Source organism: Nyctereutes procyonoides, unplaced genomic scaffold (assembly GCF_905146905.1).
Source record: "Nyctereutes procyonoides isolate TBG_1078 unplaced genomic scaffold, NYPRO_anot_genome, whole genome shotgun sequence".
Lineage (NCBI taxonomy): Eukaryota > Metazoa > Chordata > Mammalia > Carnivora > Canidae > Nyctereutes > Nyctereutes procyonoides.
The window spans coordinates 39,631,023-39,647,307 of NW_026575142.1; the positions used below are offsets into that span (position 1 = coordinate 39,631,023).

Here is a 16,285-nt window from a genome sequence, read left to right on the forward strand (position 1 = left end):
CCCAGGACGGACTCCCCCTAGCGTGGGCTCCAGAGGACGGTAGAAGGGGGGAGCCATCAGGCAACGTGGGTTAGTGTGCCCACCGTAACCACTGAGGTATTTTCTAGCAATGTTTTTATTTTGTGTGACTATCAGTACTTACAAGCACTCACTCTATGACATATAATTTGTTACAAATATGTGAAATATATTTTATATAGCAGATGCATAAAGAGTATTCTGTAAATATAAAGGATGTGTATAAAATATATAGAGACGTCTATCACTGCAGGCACTTGGATAGACCTATAGTTCTGTGTGTGTGTGTGTGTGTGTGTATACAGTTTCATTTCTTTTAAAGAATTCTGTGCTGGCAAAAGTCTCACTTTCCTTGAAATATTGGTATTTGCCCTATTTTGTGTTACTATGAATAGATTTGATCTCCTTTCTTGCTTTGCTTCCTAGAAAGACCTCTGCCCAATTTCAAGCTTCAAAATCACAGCCAAAGTCTGTATTTTAAGATTGATACAATTCTGTGTTTTTTTCTGTTTTTCATTTTTTATTTTCATTTGCTCTTCCTGTTCATCTGTCAATTCTAATTTTAAGATTTTATTTATTTATTCATGAGAGACACAGAGAGAGAGGCAAGAGACACAGGCGAAGGGAGAAGCAGGCTCCATGCAGGGAGCCTGATGTAGGACTCAATCTCAGGACCCCAGTATCCCAACCTGAGCCGAAAGCAGACGCTCAACCACTGAGCCACCCAGGTGTCCCCACCCCCACTTTTTTTTAAGAGAGAGAGCATGCATGAGTGCAGACGGGCAGGGGGAGAGAGAGAAGCCCAAGCAGGCTTCACATCCAGTGCAGAGCCCAATGTGGGGCTCAATCCCAGGACCCTGAGATCATGACCTGAGCCAAAATCAAGAGTCAGATGCTTAACCGACTGAGCCACCCAGGTGCCCCTAAAGACTTTTTTGTATGTTTTCTTGTCATAATCTGCTCCAAGTTCTTAAAATAAGGTGATTTGGTTTGTTAGCTTTGTCCAAGCACATATCACCGACACAAGAGTGCTAACTCTCAAACCTTCCTTGATGAATCTCAGAAATGTGAACCCATTTAATGGAGAACTAACCGCGGCAGCCCCTTTCCTGCCAGCACTGACGCATTTGGGGAATAAGGAAGCACATGCTTTGTGTCTCCTTGACAAGAATCAGTGGATTATTGAGAGTCGGCGTGTTCGTCAGAGAGAGAGCACAAGCCTTCTGTGTGTCTGGCAAACTACATTTCTGTACAACAAATATGCGTGTCCTCCCTGCTGAGCAAAAGCAGGTCTCCTTCCCAGGGCCAGGGCAACAGTAATGTTCCCGAAATGACAAAGGTGGAAAGGGGTGTGTCTGCCACGAGGAACAGAATCCTGGGACCGCAGAGGGTTGCAGGTGCCACTGCTGGGGCCCCAGAGAGCCCACTCAGAAGGGACGAGAAGAAGGGAATGCTGGGAGCCTAAGCTGCTTAAGCCTAGGCTGCTAAGCCTAAGTCACCTTCCCAGAGTTAAAAGCTACTTTCCACATGAACGAAGAAGACAGTCTCCCATCTTTTTCATATTCAAACAAGTCAGTGTGTTAAGATAACAAAAGTAGAGGCTCTGATTTCAACAGAAGTGCTGTTGCTGTGCTGTTTGCATCCAGGCTTCCTGGGAGCAGCAGGGGAGAGGCCTGGGCCAGGGGCCAGGGGCCAAGGGCCAGGATGCCCACACTGAAATCTGGGTTCCGTTTCCCCCGTGGCAGGAGCTGGGGCCACCGATGGGCACACGTGGGCCTCTGTCTCTCCCCTCCGGAGCACACGGGCAGGCGACATTCCTGACCCAGCCCCTTGCAATGTGGGCTGTCAGCTGCGTCCTTGCTGCCAGGAACACAGCCCTGTCCTGCACGCCCTCCTCGGCCCCCTCCTGCCCTGGGAACTGCTGGCTGCTGTGCACAACTAACTCCTATAAGAAGCAGCAGCTGCAGGATGGGAGGACCCCAGCTCTGTGTGACCACACGCAGCAGACTTGTTGACCCGTGCAGGAAGATGGTGCGAGTCAGAAATAAGGCTCGAGCCTCCAGCTGAAACCAAACTCCAAACTCAACGTCCTGGAGAATTGGGGGACAATCAGCCTTACTAGCAGATCTAAGGCTGCTCCTTAAAGTCCCTTCTTTCTCTAAAAGGTTTAAATTCTCCTATCTTTTTCAGGAGGTCAAAGTATTGACTATGCTTATGCTATCATAAAAGTTTCCAAAAATAATTATTAAAATTGCGAGATTTTAGAGCCAGGCTAAGGTTTCTTCTTTTAATAAGAAATGCAGTTTGTGGAAAAGCAACCCCCCCAAAAAAAATCCCCAAAAGTTACATGTGCTTTTTTCCCACTCTGTGCATGGCAGGTCTTCCAATCCAAGAATAAAAAATGTTTAGTTACGGAAGTGAGAATTTAAAACAACTCAGCATTAGTGACAAATACTTTGATTTGGCAAGTATCTTGGGTTTCCTTTGAGCCTAAAGGTCAAATGATGTTGGCTCAAGCCTGCAGGACTTGGCGCTCGAAGGAAATGTTTGGCAAACTCCTTGGCCAAGTGAATGTCTCAAGGCACCTTCGAATGGGAACCATCTTGGGAAGTCACAGCCACGCCTGGGCTGCTTGGATAGAATCAGGAGGGAGCTCTAAGGGCGCTAAGGGACATACAACCAGCTCCGGGAGTTCATACCTTAGAAATTTATGCAGGTACTGGCGGCTGCAGGGTGACCAGGAGAAGACCCCGTTGCGTCCTGCCAATGTAGGGGACATGATGTTGCCCTCAGACTTTTTGCACATGTTCCCTTCTCCATCATGGACCATGCCGAAGCTACGAGAGAAAGAAATGATTCTTTCAAAACAAAGAACAGCGTCAATGACCTAATATATTCTAGCAAACACACATGCCAATGCTGTGGACTCCTCCCTTCTGTGTGCCAGACAGGCAGAAATAAAATGTCTGTACAGCCAAATGGTGGACAGTATCCTCGTGCTCACGGACCTTTCCTGAAGAGCTACCATTTGGTCAGTTGTTTGAAAGAGCACACCAACAGAAAATGGAGCACACGTCCAGAAGTCTGCTAAAGACAGATGTTCTAATTATTTTTTTTTTAAATTTCAAGTGGAGTGTGAAGGGCAGGTCACTTGATCTTGATAACGCTGACAGTGTTCTGTAGTGCTTCATCTCTCTACACTCTTTTCTGCTCACCAGGAATTTTCAGAACTTCCAGGTGTTTGTCAGAAACACAAATGTGGGTTCCCCAGGTGACTTGGATGCCTCTTACAACTGGAGAGCTGACTTCCTCTTGCAGGTCCCCTGCGATGCTGACACTTTGTCCTTAATCCCGCCAGGGGCTACTCCACCTCACGCCAGGTCTGCACTGCTGGGAGGTCACAGCTGCACCGAATTCCTTGCATCCCTTTGAAAGAAGTAGCTCCATGGGGTGCTCTGTCTACCTTTATGTGCGGGAATTGCTTAAAGGTACACCTGTTGCTCCTCCCTAAAAATCAGACCATCTGGGACTCAAGCTACATTGGCTCTTAGAGTCCTTAACAGGATCCTTTACAGATGGGCCAGTTCCACAATGTCAACTGGCACCCCCTCACTGTCACTTGAGAAAGCTCTAGCCCTATGCCTATGAGAATGCCATTCACTAAGTCATTACATCTCTCCACCAAATCAGCTTCTTCTTAACTGCCTAGAGCTTTGGCCTGTAGGGGTGTCTCATGTTGCCATCTTCATCTACCCTAGAAAAGCACAACTAACTGCCTCAGGGAGAAAGCCTGGGGGATTTGAGAGCTCTATATGACCCTGAAGACTTCCCATTAGGGCAAATATATTCTTAGAGAGTCGAGTCATTGCTGGCCATTAATGTCTAGTGCTTGCCAAATCACTGTATGGATTCTTAGATAATGGGGTTCCACATGAGTGGGGTACAGGGCAAAGGGGAAGGCCAGGGGCAAAGCAATGAAGGGCAAGATGGCTACTGGGCTTGAGGACATTCTTCCACCAAGAATCCCATGACAAGAGGAGGCAGGGACTGAAGACTCTAAGCACCAGGGAAACGGGCTCCAACAGTGGGCCAGGGAATCTGCACTTGCTACTGAGGCTAAAGACACAGTTTCCCACTTAATGGCTTGCTAATAGAGATTTAATAGTATCAGCAAAAATAACAGCTAACACTTGTAAGCACTCACTAGTTTTCAAGCCGGATATTAACCACATTATTTGTATTTTCTAACTTGAACCTCCTGAAAAAGCCTATAAAGTACATAGAATATCGTGTCACCAAGAATGAGGACTGGAGGGGCCCGTGCCCACCATCTCAGAGTCAGAACTGGGACCTGACGCTCCGACAACAGAGCCCAGGCGGGACCCGGGCAAGAGCGTAACACGAGCACGATTGAAGGGCGTATCCAAGGAAATCTGGCGTGCAAACATTGTTGAATTCTGCAAAATTCCTGCTCAGTACCAAGGGTGATGCAGATGGAGTCATTTCAGCCTCCACCCATCCTCTGAAGTTCTATTAAAAGCAATCAATCAAGGCCAGGGTAACCATATAGCAGAGGAAATGTGTCATGGCTATGAAAGGGATTCAGCCTGTAATCACATATGGGTGGCTGCCTTGGGGAGGAAGTTAGGAAAACGAATGACCAGGGTACCCTCCTCTAGGTGGCCCTTGACCTATGAAGATGTGTTTTGGGGTACCCGAGATAAATTTGCTACCACTCTGCCTACATTTCTAAGGAAATGAGAGCCACAGCAGCCCTGATCCGGCGACATGTGGGTCTTAAACTTTTCAATCTAAGGCATTTTCAATGATTCTTTTTAGAATTGATTCTCAAACTCTGCTGTGTGTCAAAATACCTGAGAAATGCAGCTCATAGTGTGGCACCTCAGAGCCCTTCCTGGTAGATTTTTTTATTTAGTAGCTTGGGAGTTAGGCTCTGGTATTTGGGTGTATTCTAATGCAGTAAGGTAATCCCGATTGTGCCCACCCAAATCTCAGCATGACTACTGACACAAAGACAACTTTGTGAGTTGTCTTTCCAAGAAGTACGATGCCCATATATTGTACTGTGATGGATGCCAGTACATTAGCATGAAAAGTACCACACAGTGATCACATTTGATAGCAACATTAATAAAGTCATGGAAGGATGAACAGAACATATTTTGAAGATAAGGCTGGCATTTGGCAACCAAGAAATATAATAACTATTCAAGTTATTCATACCATTTTCTTTGCTTCCGTGAACCATAGTATTTTATTCAAAGTTTTTATCACCCCATATATTGTAACAGTATATACTGTTTTCTTTCCCATCTACTAGCTCTTAAGTTTCTAGAGGACAGAGGTCCTTCTTATCCATGCTCAGCCCCAGGCCAGTACACTCACTAGCCCATAACAGGTTCTCCACTGATGTTTGTTGCATAAATAAGACCAACCTTTCAGCTATAACACCCACTCAAATACCCAAGTGTAAACATAATTTCAGATTAAACTGGACTTGAGAATTATATTCAGAGTGCAATGCTTTTAATTTCTCTACAGTATGTTTTGAGTGATTCAATTGCAGCAGCAAATATTCCCTTATTACTAATGAGTTACCTGAAATGATGAATGGCCACATCTTGTTAGAGGTTGTATCAACTATCTCAGACTATTCAGACAGCAGTAGTTAAGGAAACAAGAAACTCTTTGAAGTAACCATGTCATCCGGATGGTTAAATCACACCCTTGGTGCCATGACACTGCCATAAGTGGACCTAGGTATCGGAGCTCTGATGTGGACTTTCCAAGAAGCACACCCCCTCAACCCCTACCCTTGAGAGGGAAGTAGCTGATGTGGACACAGCATCAGGCAGGTCTCGGGGGCTGGGGCAGGTCAAGCAACCAGAAAAGGGGAGGCTGAGCAGCTGGGGGCCTCGATCAGGGTCTTACCTCTGTCATTCACAAGCAATTGGATTTGAGGCAATTTACTTAAGTCACCAGGCCTCAGTTTCCTTATCTATATAATAAAACTTTGCTCTGAAATTGCACAGAAGACCTGGCACTATGCATATCGCAAAGGAAAATCCTTAACTTCTATCCATTTCCTGATTCAAATGTGATCTTGCTCATTTTACTCACTACCCACATGTTACTTGTATACATACATATGGTGTGTATGTGTGTGTGTGTGTGTGTGTGTATGTGCAGCCAAAAGTCAATAGGTGTCAAATACTTTTTGGATTCAGGAACAAAAAGTCTTAGGAGGTACAAAAAATAAAATTTGTAAGGAATGACCCACAACCTGCCGGGCTCCCTAGAGGGCAATCTTAAATCTCTGGCCAGAAGATCTTTATGATATTCTATAAGCCTTCAGAATCACTGGTGCCTCTCTGACCCAGCTGTAGGGACTCAGGTTGAGTCAGGTTGATGACACAACACAGCCACAACTCGGGGAGGTTTACACCTCACCATCATATGTGTGAAAGGGCATCTAACCTCACCAGCCAAGCCTGCTTGATCTAACTGTATTAGCAAGCCAATTCTGCTTCTTTCGGGACTTCCCTGGTCCTCCCTTATGTGGCCTCTTGCAATGCCTACAGCCTGCATGACCCGATCTTTGCACACCATATCTATTTTGTCTTTCTGTTAAGACTCTTGGAGGGGGTGAATCACTAGTCTTTTCATAGAACCCCACACAATGTTTTGCTGGCAGGATGGAAATTGTACCCAGTGAATGGGGTCAATATATGCGGGAGAAGACAGGTGGCAGAATGATGGGTCCTGAATACTCCTAAGCACAGCAAATACGTTTTAATATTGTCTTGATAGTCTGAAACGATAATGCAAGTTAAGCATTTAAGCCTGTGTTGTATGCTACTAATGCTCAGCTCAACCAATACACCTTAAATTGCTCTTGCAAACACATGCAGAGGATCTCAGACTCTGTTGGTTTTGCAGATGGAAGCCTAGGCAAGAGAAGAAAAGGCAACATGCACTGGTGGCTGCCGAGCTGCAGGAGAACCATGTGGATCCAGAATCCCAGGCTTAAGGTCCTACTCCTCGATTGCATGACTTCCTTAGTACACAGGGATTTCCAAATGGACTCATGCCATTCAGGTGACTTGTCCTCCAAAACCTGTAGCTCTGAGCTCAATGTGTCTATGCTGATTTTCAACACCTGCATCTAGCAACCTGCACATCCTATGCAAAGTAATTGAACATGCCAGGATGCTTATGCTACACCACTGGTTTAGGAACGATCCCGACTCAATCCCGCATCCTAAAGGAGAACACACATCCTCACTGCTGGCTCCATCTCCCTTCCTTTCCCAACACAAATCCAAACACTGGTTCTTAGCGATTCCCATATGGAAGTCAGATTTCTTAGTGAAACCACAAGATGCTCTGACATGAAAATAACTGGACTTAGTAGAAGAAATTGGCTGGACATCCACAGAGATCTTTCTTTGAGTCAAAGGTTAGAAAACCTCTGGCTGAAAAGCCTGGAGTAAAAGTACACCTCCAACTTCAGTAATATCCTCTGAATGTAAACAAACCTGAAGAAGTAAAATTAACCTGTAAGACAGGATGTTTTATAAAGTCCTAACAGATGTAAGGTTACTTATTAATTCTTAAGGTGCAGAACTCAAAAAATAGACTCCCCTTGGAGTTCGTTGACAGACATGCTGTTGATGTTATGATGCTTGATCCAAGCACCAAAGCTACAACTCTTCTGCAAGAAGTGATACTTATTAAATAAATGAACTGGATAGGTGTGTTAATTTTCAATTCAATGCAACAAAAACCCATGGGGTTAGATCACTGAGTCTTGCATGCTTCTCCCATTTGATATAGTTGTCATGGCAAACGACTCCGTTCATCCATCTGCTCTTCCCTGACTCACTCTGTCTGTTCCATTCATTCACATTTGCTGAACGCTTGGCATAGTCTACCCGCCAGACTGGTGAAGCAGAGACAGGGGTTTCCCCAGTGGTATCCCTGGCTTGAGATGCATGTGAAATCGCTCTGCAAATCTCACAAAAAGTGTTCCACGAACAGCAGGTGATACTATTAGTACTGCCCTTATTACTAGTAGTACTATTGTCACTCATTTTGCCATTTGGCACATGCAACTCATTTGCACATCTCCTACAAGAACTTCCTATTTCCTCAATATGATTGGAAGTGACTTCACTGGTGAAATGAAATGGTCAGAGTTCCCAGTTCCTGTCTCTTGCATCCTGTCTTCTAAATGTCAGGTGTGCTCAAGAAGGACCTGATAATTTTCTGGAGATTAAGTCTAGAGGAGCGGGGGTGGGGGAACTCCCCTTCATCCAAACCTACAGCCCATTTCCTTGCTCCCACCCATCATCCCACTTGCAATAAAAACACTTTCATCTTGAGGTGCCTCGGTGGCTCAGTGGTTGAGTGTCTGCCTTTGGCTCAGGTCATGGTCTTGGGATCGAGTCCAGCATTGGGCTCCCCGCAGGGGACCTGCTTCTCCCTCTGCCGGTGTCTCTACTTCTCTCTGTGTGTCTCTCATGAATAAATAAATAAAATATTTAAAAAACCCAAAAAAACAAAATACACATTTATCTTTTTTGGAAGAAAGAGTTTCTCCATCTAGATCCAGTCCTGGTGATGAAAAGGAATATTAATTGACTGCTTTGAAAAAATAAAAAAAAGACACTGATTCTTGCTGACACTGAAGACCAGTCGCTGATGGATTCAGTTTAACTTTGGTTAGACCTGCCACCTGCAGCTGTGTGCATGGCCAGTCCTGCGCTTCATCTGCTCCCTTAATACTGAGCGGCTCAGCCTTTGTGACTTAAACATTTCTTACCTGGATTGTTTAATTAGATTCAGGTATGGTTCAGAGGACAGCAGGAGCCTCGTGTCGTTAACTTAATGAGAGTTTTTGAAGTTTTAACTCTAGCAGCCTATTAGAAATACAATTATGATTTAACTGGAAGCTTCATAAAGTGTAGGGGAAATTTTCTAGGCACTGAAAAAGTCAATCATTACCTCTAATGATGAAAGGATCAGAAGCAGAGTATAAGCTTCATTTTCAGGTCATCAGTTCACACAGTCAAGGCCTCCATGGGATTGCACTACAGGCAGGTGCGCATATATGCACAGAAGCACACAGACATGTGTGCGTGTACCCACAGATGTTGTGAACAGGTACAGAGAACAGGCATAGCCTCAGTCCATTTATACCTGGGGATGGAGAGGTCGGTTCTGCAAAAACTGAATCATGAACACTGCCTTTTGCAGATTTTGTGATTTGTAAGTAAAATCAGGGTGAAAGTACAAAGCAGAAAAGCCTGGTTGTGCATTTTCTGGAAGAAACTTCAAGCAGGGGATCCCTGGGTGGCGCAGTGGTTTGGCGCCTGCCTTTGGCCCAGGGCGCGATCCTGGAGACCCGGGATCGAGTCCCACATCGGGCTTCCAGTGCATGGAGCCTGCTTCTCCCTCTGCCTGTGTCTCTGCCTCTCTCTCTCTCTCTCTCTGTGACTATCATAAATAAATAAAAATTAAAAAAAAAAGAAACTTCAAGCAGAACTGCAGTGTAGCAGGAAGACACCTGCGCTCCCACTGCTGGAGCTCACACTGATTACACAAGTACAGGAAATAGCAGGTGGGCCTCTGGAAGGCAAAAACTCTAACAGAGATGCCTTGACCCAAGGCAGCTTATAGAATGATTGGCCCAGGGGATCCCTGGGTGGCACAGCGGTTTGGCGCCTGCCTTTGGCGATGCTGGAGACCCGGGATCGAATCCCACGTCGGGCTCCCGGTGCATGGAGCCTGCTTCTCCCTCTGCCTGTGTCTCTGCCTCTCTCTCTCTCTCTCTCTCTCTGTGACTATCATAAACAAATAAAACTTAAAAAAAAAAATAATGATTGGCCCAGGAAATCTCATTTAAGAATGATAGTTCCTGTAAGTAATTGACAGAAAGTTTTAATTCTATAGAAACGAATGTAAAATTTTCATGTTAAAGATGCCACCAATGACAGGCCACCTGTCACTGAGCCCTGCCAGTCCAGCGCTGATATCAACCTGTGCCAAACCCAGGCCCACGTGCACCCTGACTTCCTCCATTTCGAAGCTGACCATGCTGGGCATATGGAAACTTGGGCAGCAGACCAGTTCCTACCAGGCCCAGCCTCTCGTCTAACCTGCATTCCCCAAACTCTGCTTGGCACATCGGTCAAAAAAATACGTGCCTAGAAATTATATGCAAAACTCCAGGGTAACTGGTCGACAACAGGAGGCCTCCTTGTCACTGTCGTCCCCCATAGGAACTAACCATGGAATGAGGTCAGCACACAGGACCAAAGTGCAAAACAGGACAAAAGAGCAGAGGCTGAGACAACTGAGTGCAATCGTACACGCATGTGTGAGCCGGGAAGTGAAGGGAGAGCAGAGGGCAAGAGAGTGTAGATGTGGGAATCTCCATGGCTTTAGACTATGCATGGTTGGGCACTAAAATAAAAACATAAGAAGGGAAGCCCTGGGTGGCTCAGTTGGTTAAGCATCTGATTCCTGACCTCAGTTCAGGTCTTGATCTCATGGTTGTGAGTTCAATCCCCATGTTGGGCTCTATCATGGGCATGTAGCCTGCTTAAAAAAAATAAAAATCAACCAACCAAACAAACAAACAAAAACATAAGAAGTACTTAAAGGATCCATGTCCTACTTGTTGGTGACATTCTCCTTGGATAAATGGGATGCCTCTTACAGACTTGACCTAATAAATCAGTATTTCTATGGCAATCATCCAGTAGGGAAAGCACCCCAGAATCTACCCTCCCATGGAGTGCACTCACTTGTGTCCAGACTCGTGGGCAATGGTGAAGGCCAGTCCAAGACCTGTATCTTCATTAATCGTGCAGCTGCGATATTTACTACACATTCCACTTATGGGCGCAAATCCTACAGGGCACAGAGACCAAAAGAATATACAGCAGTGTTGTTGCAATAAAATAAAGATGGTGTATTATATATGCCTGTTTATTCTCCATCCTTTGGAGAGGTGTGTTTCTTAGCTTCACCGAGTGAAATCTGAATGGAAACTATCAGACAAGCACATAAAGGGCTCTTTGCAACATGACTGAAGGGGATCTGCTCTCCACATGGAAAACAAATCATGGCTCTATATGGTGCTCATGTCACAGGTTATAATTGGAGCAAAGCAAAAGAAGGGGATTCACTGTAGATGGAGGAGAATTTCTGCCTTTTTAAATAAATATCTGTGGGGATGCCAGGGTGGCTCAGGGGTTGAGTGTCTGCCTTTGGCTCAGGGTGTGATCCCAGAGTCCTGGGATCGAGTCCCGTATCAAGTTCCCCACAGGGGGCCTGCTTCTCCTTCTGCCTGCGTTTCTGCCTCTCTCTCTCTCTCTCGTGAATAAATACACAAGATCTTAAAAAAAAAATCTGTGTTCTCAAAAGTCTGAATAAGAAAGTACCACAGAAAATGAGTGCATCAGGAGGTCCCCAAGACCAGCCCAGGTCCAAAGACTCGCCAGGGGGTTTCACAGGATTCGGCCTTTGTCATACTCACAGGTATAGTTTCATACAGATACCAAAGGATGCAGAAGAACAAAACTAGCAAAGGGAAGGAGTGCATGGGAAAAGGTCTGGAGGAAACCATGCAAGAGTTTCCAGAGTGTCTCCCAGTGGATCCACACAGGATGCACCCAATTCCCCCAGAACCACGAGGCAGGCTCATTAGAGACCCAGGACCCAAGGATTTTATCCAGGGCTGATCACACAGCAGCCCTGCCTGGCCTGCACCCAAACTCCAGACTCCCAGAAGGAAGGCAGACGCTCTGTGTAAACTCCATTATCTGTGCAAGTGAGTGGTGTAGGCACAGTGAGCCAGCTCTTCAAGCAAGGTGCTGGGAAGCACCCCAGAGTCCTGGTTCTCAGAGGCAGGCCAGGGCTCGCCTTGTAAGCAGATCTTTCCAGGAACAAGCAGTCACAATTAACCTCTGTTCAGCCGAGCTCTTTCTGCGTAACATCCCAGAAAGAAATGTAGGGTTAGAAAAAACATCCAGGAGAACCCTGGTCAATGGCACATTGTGCTTTACACTCTTTGGGAAAATATCAAAGTACTACATCCAACACATACCCAGCCTCATAAACAGGTTAAAAAAATTGTTAAGATTGCAGCATTCAGCAAATGCTGCTGTCTAGCAAAGGGAAATGGGGGATGTAATATTGCTACAACATCTCTACAAACATTCATAAATGTTTCTGCCACAGAATGGGATACCCTTGACTCTCTTCACCCTGTTCTCACAAATGGGAGATGAATAGAGAGAAACAGTTTCTTAAAGGAATTCTTGAATCTACGAGGGACTTTTCCTTGTGAAGTAATCACTTTGGGGGAATAAATGCACACACTTATGCTTGGCGTGAAGCACACACAGGGAAGCACATCTGTTCTGACAGCTGGATTCGGCAGCAGGTACCACTGTGGATTGGCTACAGGGGGTGAACCCTCAACATCCCAGGCCCCTGAGAGTGCACAGTGCTCCTCAAAACTCTGAGGGAGGGTCTTACCCAAGGTGTCACAGGGCTCATTCTTCCAGGAACATATGTCCAGACCTGTCAGCAAGATGGCGTGGTCATGGCGCGTGCCGTCTTTGCCCATCAATCCCGACTGCCACTGGCAGAAGCTGCTTAACGTGTGGTCTGCATGATGGCTTATCACGAGCCCCGGCTGCCAAGACAGACCAAGACCCCCACGACAACAGAGGGAAAACACATCACAAGGCAGCTGTTACTCCACTACTGTCATCAACTCAGATTTCAACTACATAGTGGATCTGGTCTATAAGGTAATATACCCATTTCATGGATTAAAATCCAAAGGAGGGTGTCTTATAAAAAAAGAACAGTACAGATTCAATGTAGACACTTCTGCTGTTTCTGTAGTTCTGTACAAAGACAGCTGGGATGTATTTGGCTGACCCTGAATGCATTTTCAGTGCCCCAAGATGACAGCTGTGCATGAAAAGCCTGCATCAAAATCTTTGCGAAAGATTTGTAGACTTATATAAAGCAACAGAGTCATTTATATGTGACTTTGCGGGTGCTTAAAAACACCTAGACTGCTGATTTCATAGCCAAGCTGGGCAAGTGGGATTTATATCTCTTAGGGTTTGTTATGACAGTGTTAAATGAAGTTGCTTTCCTACAAAAGCAACATGCTTATGGGAAGGGGCAGGTCAATCGGTAAAGGTCTACTTCTAGAAAACAGACTTGAGCCAGAAGGAAATGATGCAGGGTACGTTCCACAGTATGCATATACACCAAGTTCTAACAGAGCAGTAGGGAAACATCAGAGTGAAAGGCCCCCATGGGGAATGCAGAATGGAGATATTGGGGGCTAGGGGGTGGCAGGAACACCCACTAGGCAGCAGGGAGTTATGTGGATTTTGCTGCTAGCTTTGTCTGTGGCTTGGTCAGAGAGGGCCAGGCCAACCAGCTCGATCCAGGACAACCTGAGCAAGGCATTCGTGACTAAAGGTTGGGTTGAAATTTGTGCTTCTCGCTCACTGAATGTGTTTTCTCCTTCTGGTGCTTATTTTGTCTTTCCCGAGAGTCAAATGCACGTAAGTAAAAGGCCGTGCATCACCACTGGGACATGCCTCACATTCTTCAGCAGGTGATTTCCAGGAACACTGCATTAATCAAAGTTAACACAGGTGTATGATCAAAAGATAACCTTGCTTATTCTCTGCAGCTTGGAAGGGTTCCAAGGTGAAAACAATTTAATACAAGGAATAATTAACCTGTCACCTGAGAGGCCCTGCCAGTTCATCACCCCCCGCCCAGACACTCGCTCACACCAAGACAATGAAGTTGTATCTTCCTGGCCGTCAGGCCAAAAATGGGCTTGTGCCCACGCGGGCCCCCACTCTGCCCAGAAAAAGAGCAACACGGCAGCCGCTCACCATCTGGAGGCATCTTAGATCTTATGGATGATCTTAGGTTTCATCTGAAAAAAAATTTTGTTTTATAAACCAGAGAACCATGGCTAACAGGGGACCCTGCTAGGATGTCAGCAAGGGTGGACTGGCCGCTGGGCTCGATCCTCCCATGAGGAGCCAGTGATCAGCTTGGGGCTGAGCAGAAGAGAGAGTTCTGGATGGTTGAGGTGCCACCAAACGTTCCTATATGACCTCACTGTGAACCGCAGTGCATGCCCGTGCATTTACCCAGGGACACTGGAACGAGGCAAAGGAGATGTTTTACAAACCATGGAGACCAAGAGCCAGCATAATTAGGTATTTGGATTCAACAAGAGAAATGCGCTTGACATTTTAGTCTCTGTGAAAACACAATCCTGTGACTGAAGGTGGTAGGGGCTTATGCGGTCAGTCTCAGGAGTTACAGAGGAGGTGTACAGGTGACAGAGGACACAACGCCCCACAGTACAATTTCACTGCTGGCCAGAGGGTAGTTTTAGTGTTCTAGCAAAAAGCAGAAAGGGCTCAGTTCCACGTGGCAGCCCAAAAGCTCCTGGTGGGGAGACAGTGGAAGACATGCTTTGCACTTTCTCTTCCCAGTGTGGTTCCCATCCCCACACCGAAGGCAGCTCTTCTGTTCTGTGCTTTCACAGGCCTCCTAAGAGGGTCTTCCTTACTACCTCTGCACACGTGCAAAATCCAAATAATCGTGAACAGAACTGATAAAAAGCTCAGTGCATCAGACACAAAATACTAAACACTTTAAGTTGCCAAGGGAGGGAAAAGTCAAGAGTCCACAGAAGGATCACATCAAGGAAAATAAAGCCTCGTGTTGCATTATTTATTTTTCTGGGAGAAAAGCAGCTGGTGGTTTCAGAGACAGATTATTACCTGTTCTTCCTCTAGAAGAATCAGACCTACAATTGCAATGTTGATGTTTCCTCCTATCGTTCCGTCTTTGAACAAAGCAGACACCTGAAAAAGACAGGCAGTCCCTGTCAGTCTCCACACGTGGTGTCATTCCCTCTGTCCCCTGGGTCCTGCCAGTGATGGCAGGTGCCCATGCTCTTTGTGACACAGCCATGCTAACTTTCTCATACTGCTGAACAGACAGGTATAGAAATACCTAGCAGTCAGGGAGACCAAGTATTGCATCCTCATTGTTGGTGCCCCTGATTACAAGCTGAAGTTTGGGGATGTGGGTTCTACCCCTTAGGAAACACCCCTGAAGCCTCTGAGTTGACAAGAGCTCTCATTTGAATATAACAAAATGTTACCCATAGTGATGACTTCACGGGCGAGCACTCTCCACACACTCTGGCAGCGGGACTTTAGGGAAGCTCCCAAGAGAAACGCTCAGGAAAAAACCCAGACTATCCAAGAAAGTGAAGGAAAAACGTGTGGAAAGAAGATGACCAAGGAAAGGTGCCCACGATGCTATGGCAGCAGATGTTGGTGGCTAACTGAAGTGGCACCTGGAGTGATGAGAGAGGGCCCCTCTGGTGCAGAATACTGGGAGAGCTTGACAAAATACAAGCGACATTGGCACAAACCAGAGCCCCGATGTCCTCACCCCCTGGACGCCCAGCGGCAAGCACCGCTATGGCACCAGCCCGTCAGCCCCCTGGGAGCTCACGTGGGGCAGGCTACCAGACATGATGCCATCAATAATACCCACGTTCAGGGGTCCTGGGGCGGAACGCAAAATATGTCTTCAAAATATCGTCATCCCAACTATTTTTTAAGACACACTTAGGTGACCCAGGATCTTGTCCTCCCCCTATCTCCATGTCACTTAGTGGGGCTTAGATGTTTCTCATCACTCCTCATCATCACAGCAGCTGCCAATCTGGGACTCAGGACATGTTGCCCAAGATGGCAGCCTACAGGGTTGTATGCTTTTCTGACAGTATGGGTCAAATAATGGATACTCATTATTTAAACATTAATGGTCCTAAAGAGAGGGGTACTTTTGTACAGCAACCTAAAATCACACATAATGATGGCAAGCAGATTTACTACACTACATCGTCGCAGCATCCTTTTGCAGGTTTCTGGTAGATGAAGACAGTGATCCACCCAAACCATGCCCCCAGCTCACAGAAAGGGCCAGACTGTTCACCCTCCAAGGGGTATTCTCTGGAGTTCTGAACACGGCTCTTTTGATTGGAACACAGTAAGAGTGACTGAGTCATCATGGATAAAACATTTCTTGCATATGAGACATCAATGCACACACCCCATTAGGGGGAATTACACACGTGGCTTCAACAGCAAGGACTTTC

General features: G+C 46.1%; 1 protein-coding gene across 1 annotated transcript in view; it reads right to left on the reverse strand.

The window, feature by feature from the left end:
- The window catches only part of ADAMTS16 (ADAM metallopeptidase with thrombospondin type 1 motif 16), a 153,119-nt gene that overhangs the window by 94,530 nt on the left and 42,304 nt on the right, over window positions 1-16,285 (reverse strand). Inside the window, exons 6-9 of the mRNA XM_055307756.1 lie at window positions 14,892-14,975; window positions 12,589-12,748; window positions 10,851-10,956; window positions 2,718-2,855 (exon numbers count right to left, since the gene is read on the reverse strand). Coding sequence (XP_055163731.1) covers window positions 2,718-2,855; window positions 10,851-10,956; window positions 12,589-12,748; window positions 14,892-14,975 — 488 coding nt within the window. The remainder of the gene's footprint in view (window positions 1-2,717; window positions 2,856-10,850; window positions 10,957-12,588; window positions 12,749-14,891; window positions 14,976-16,285) is intronic.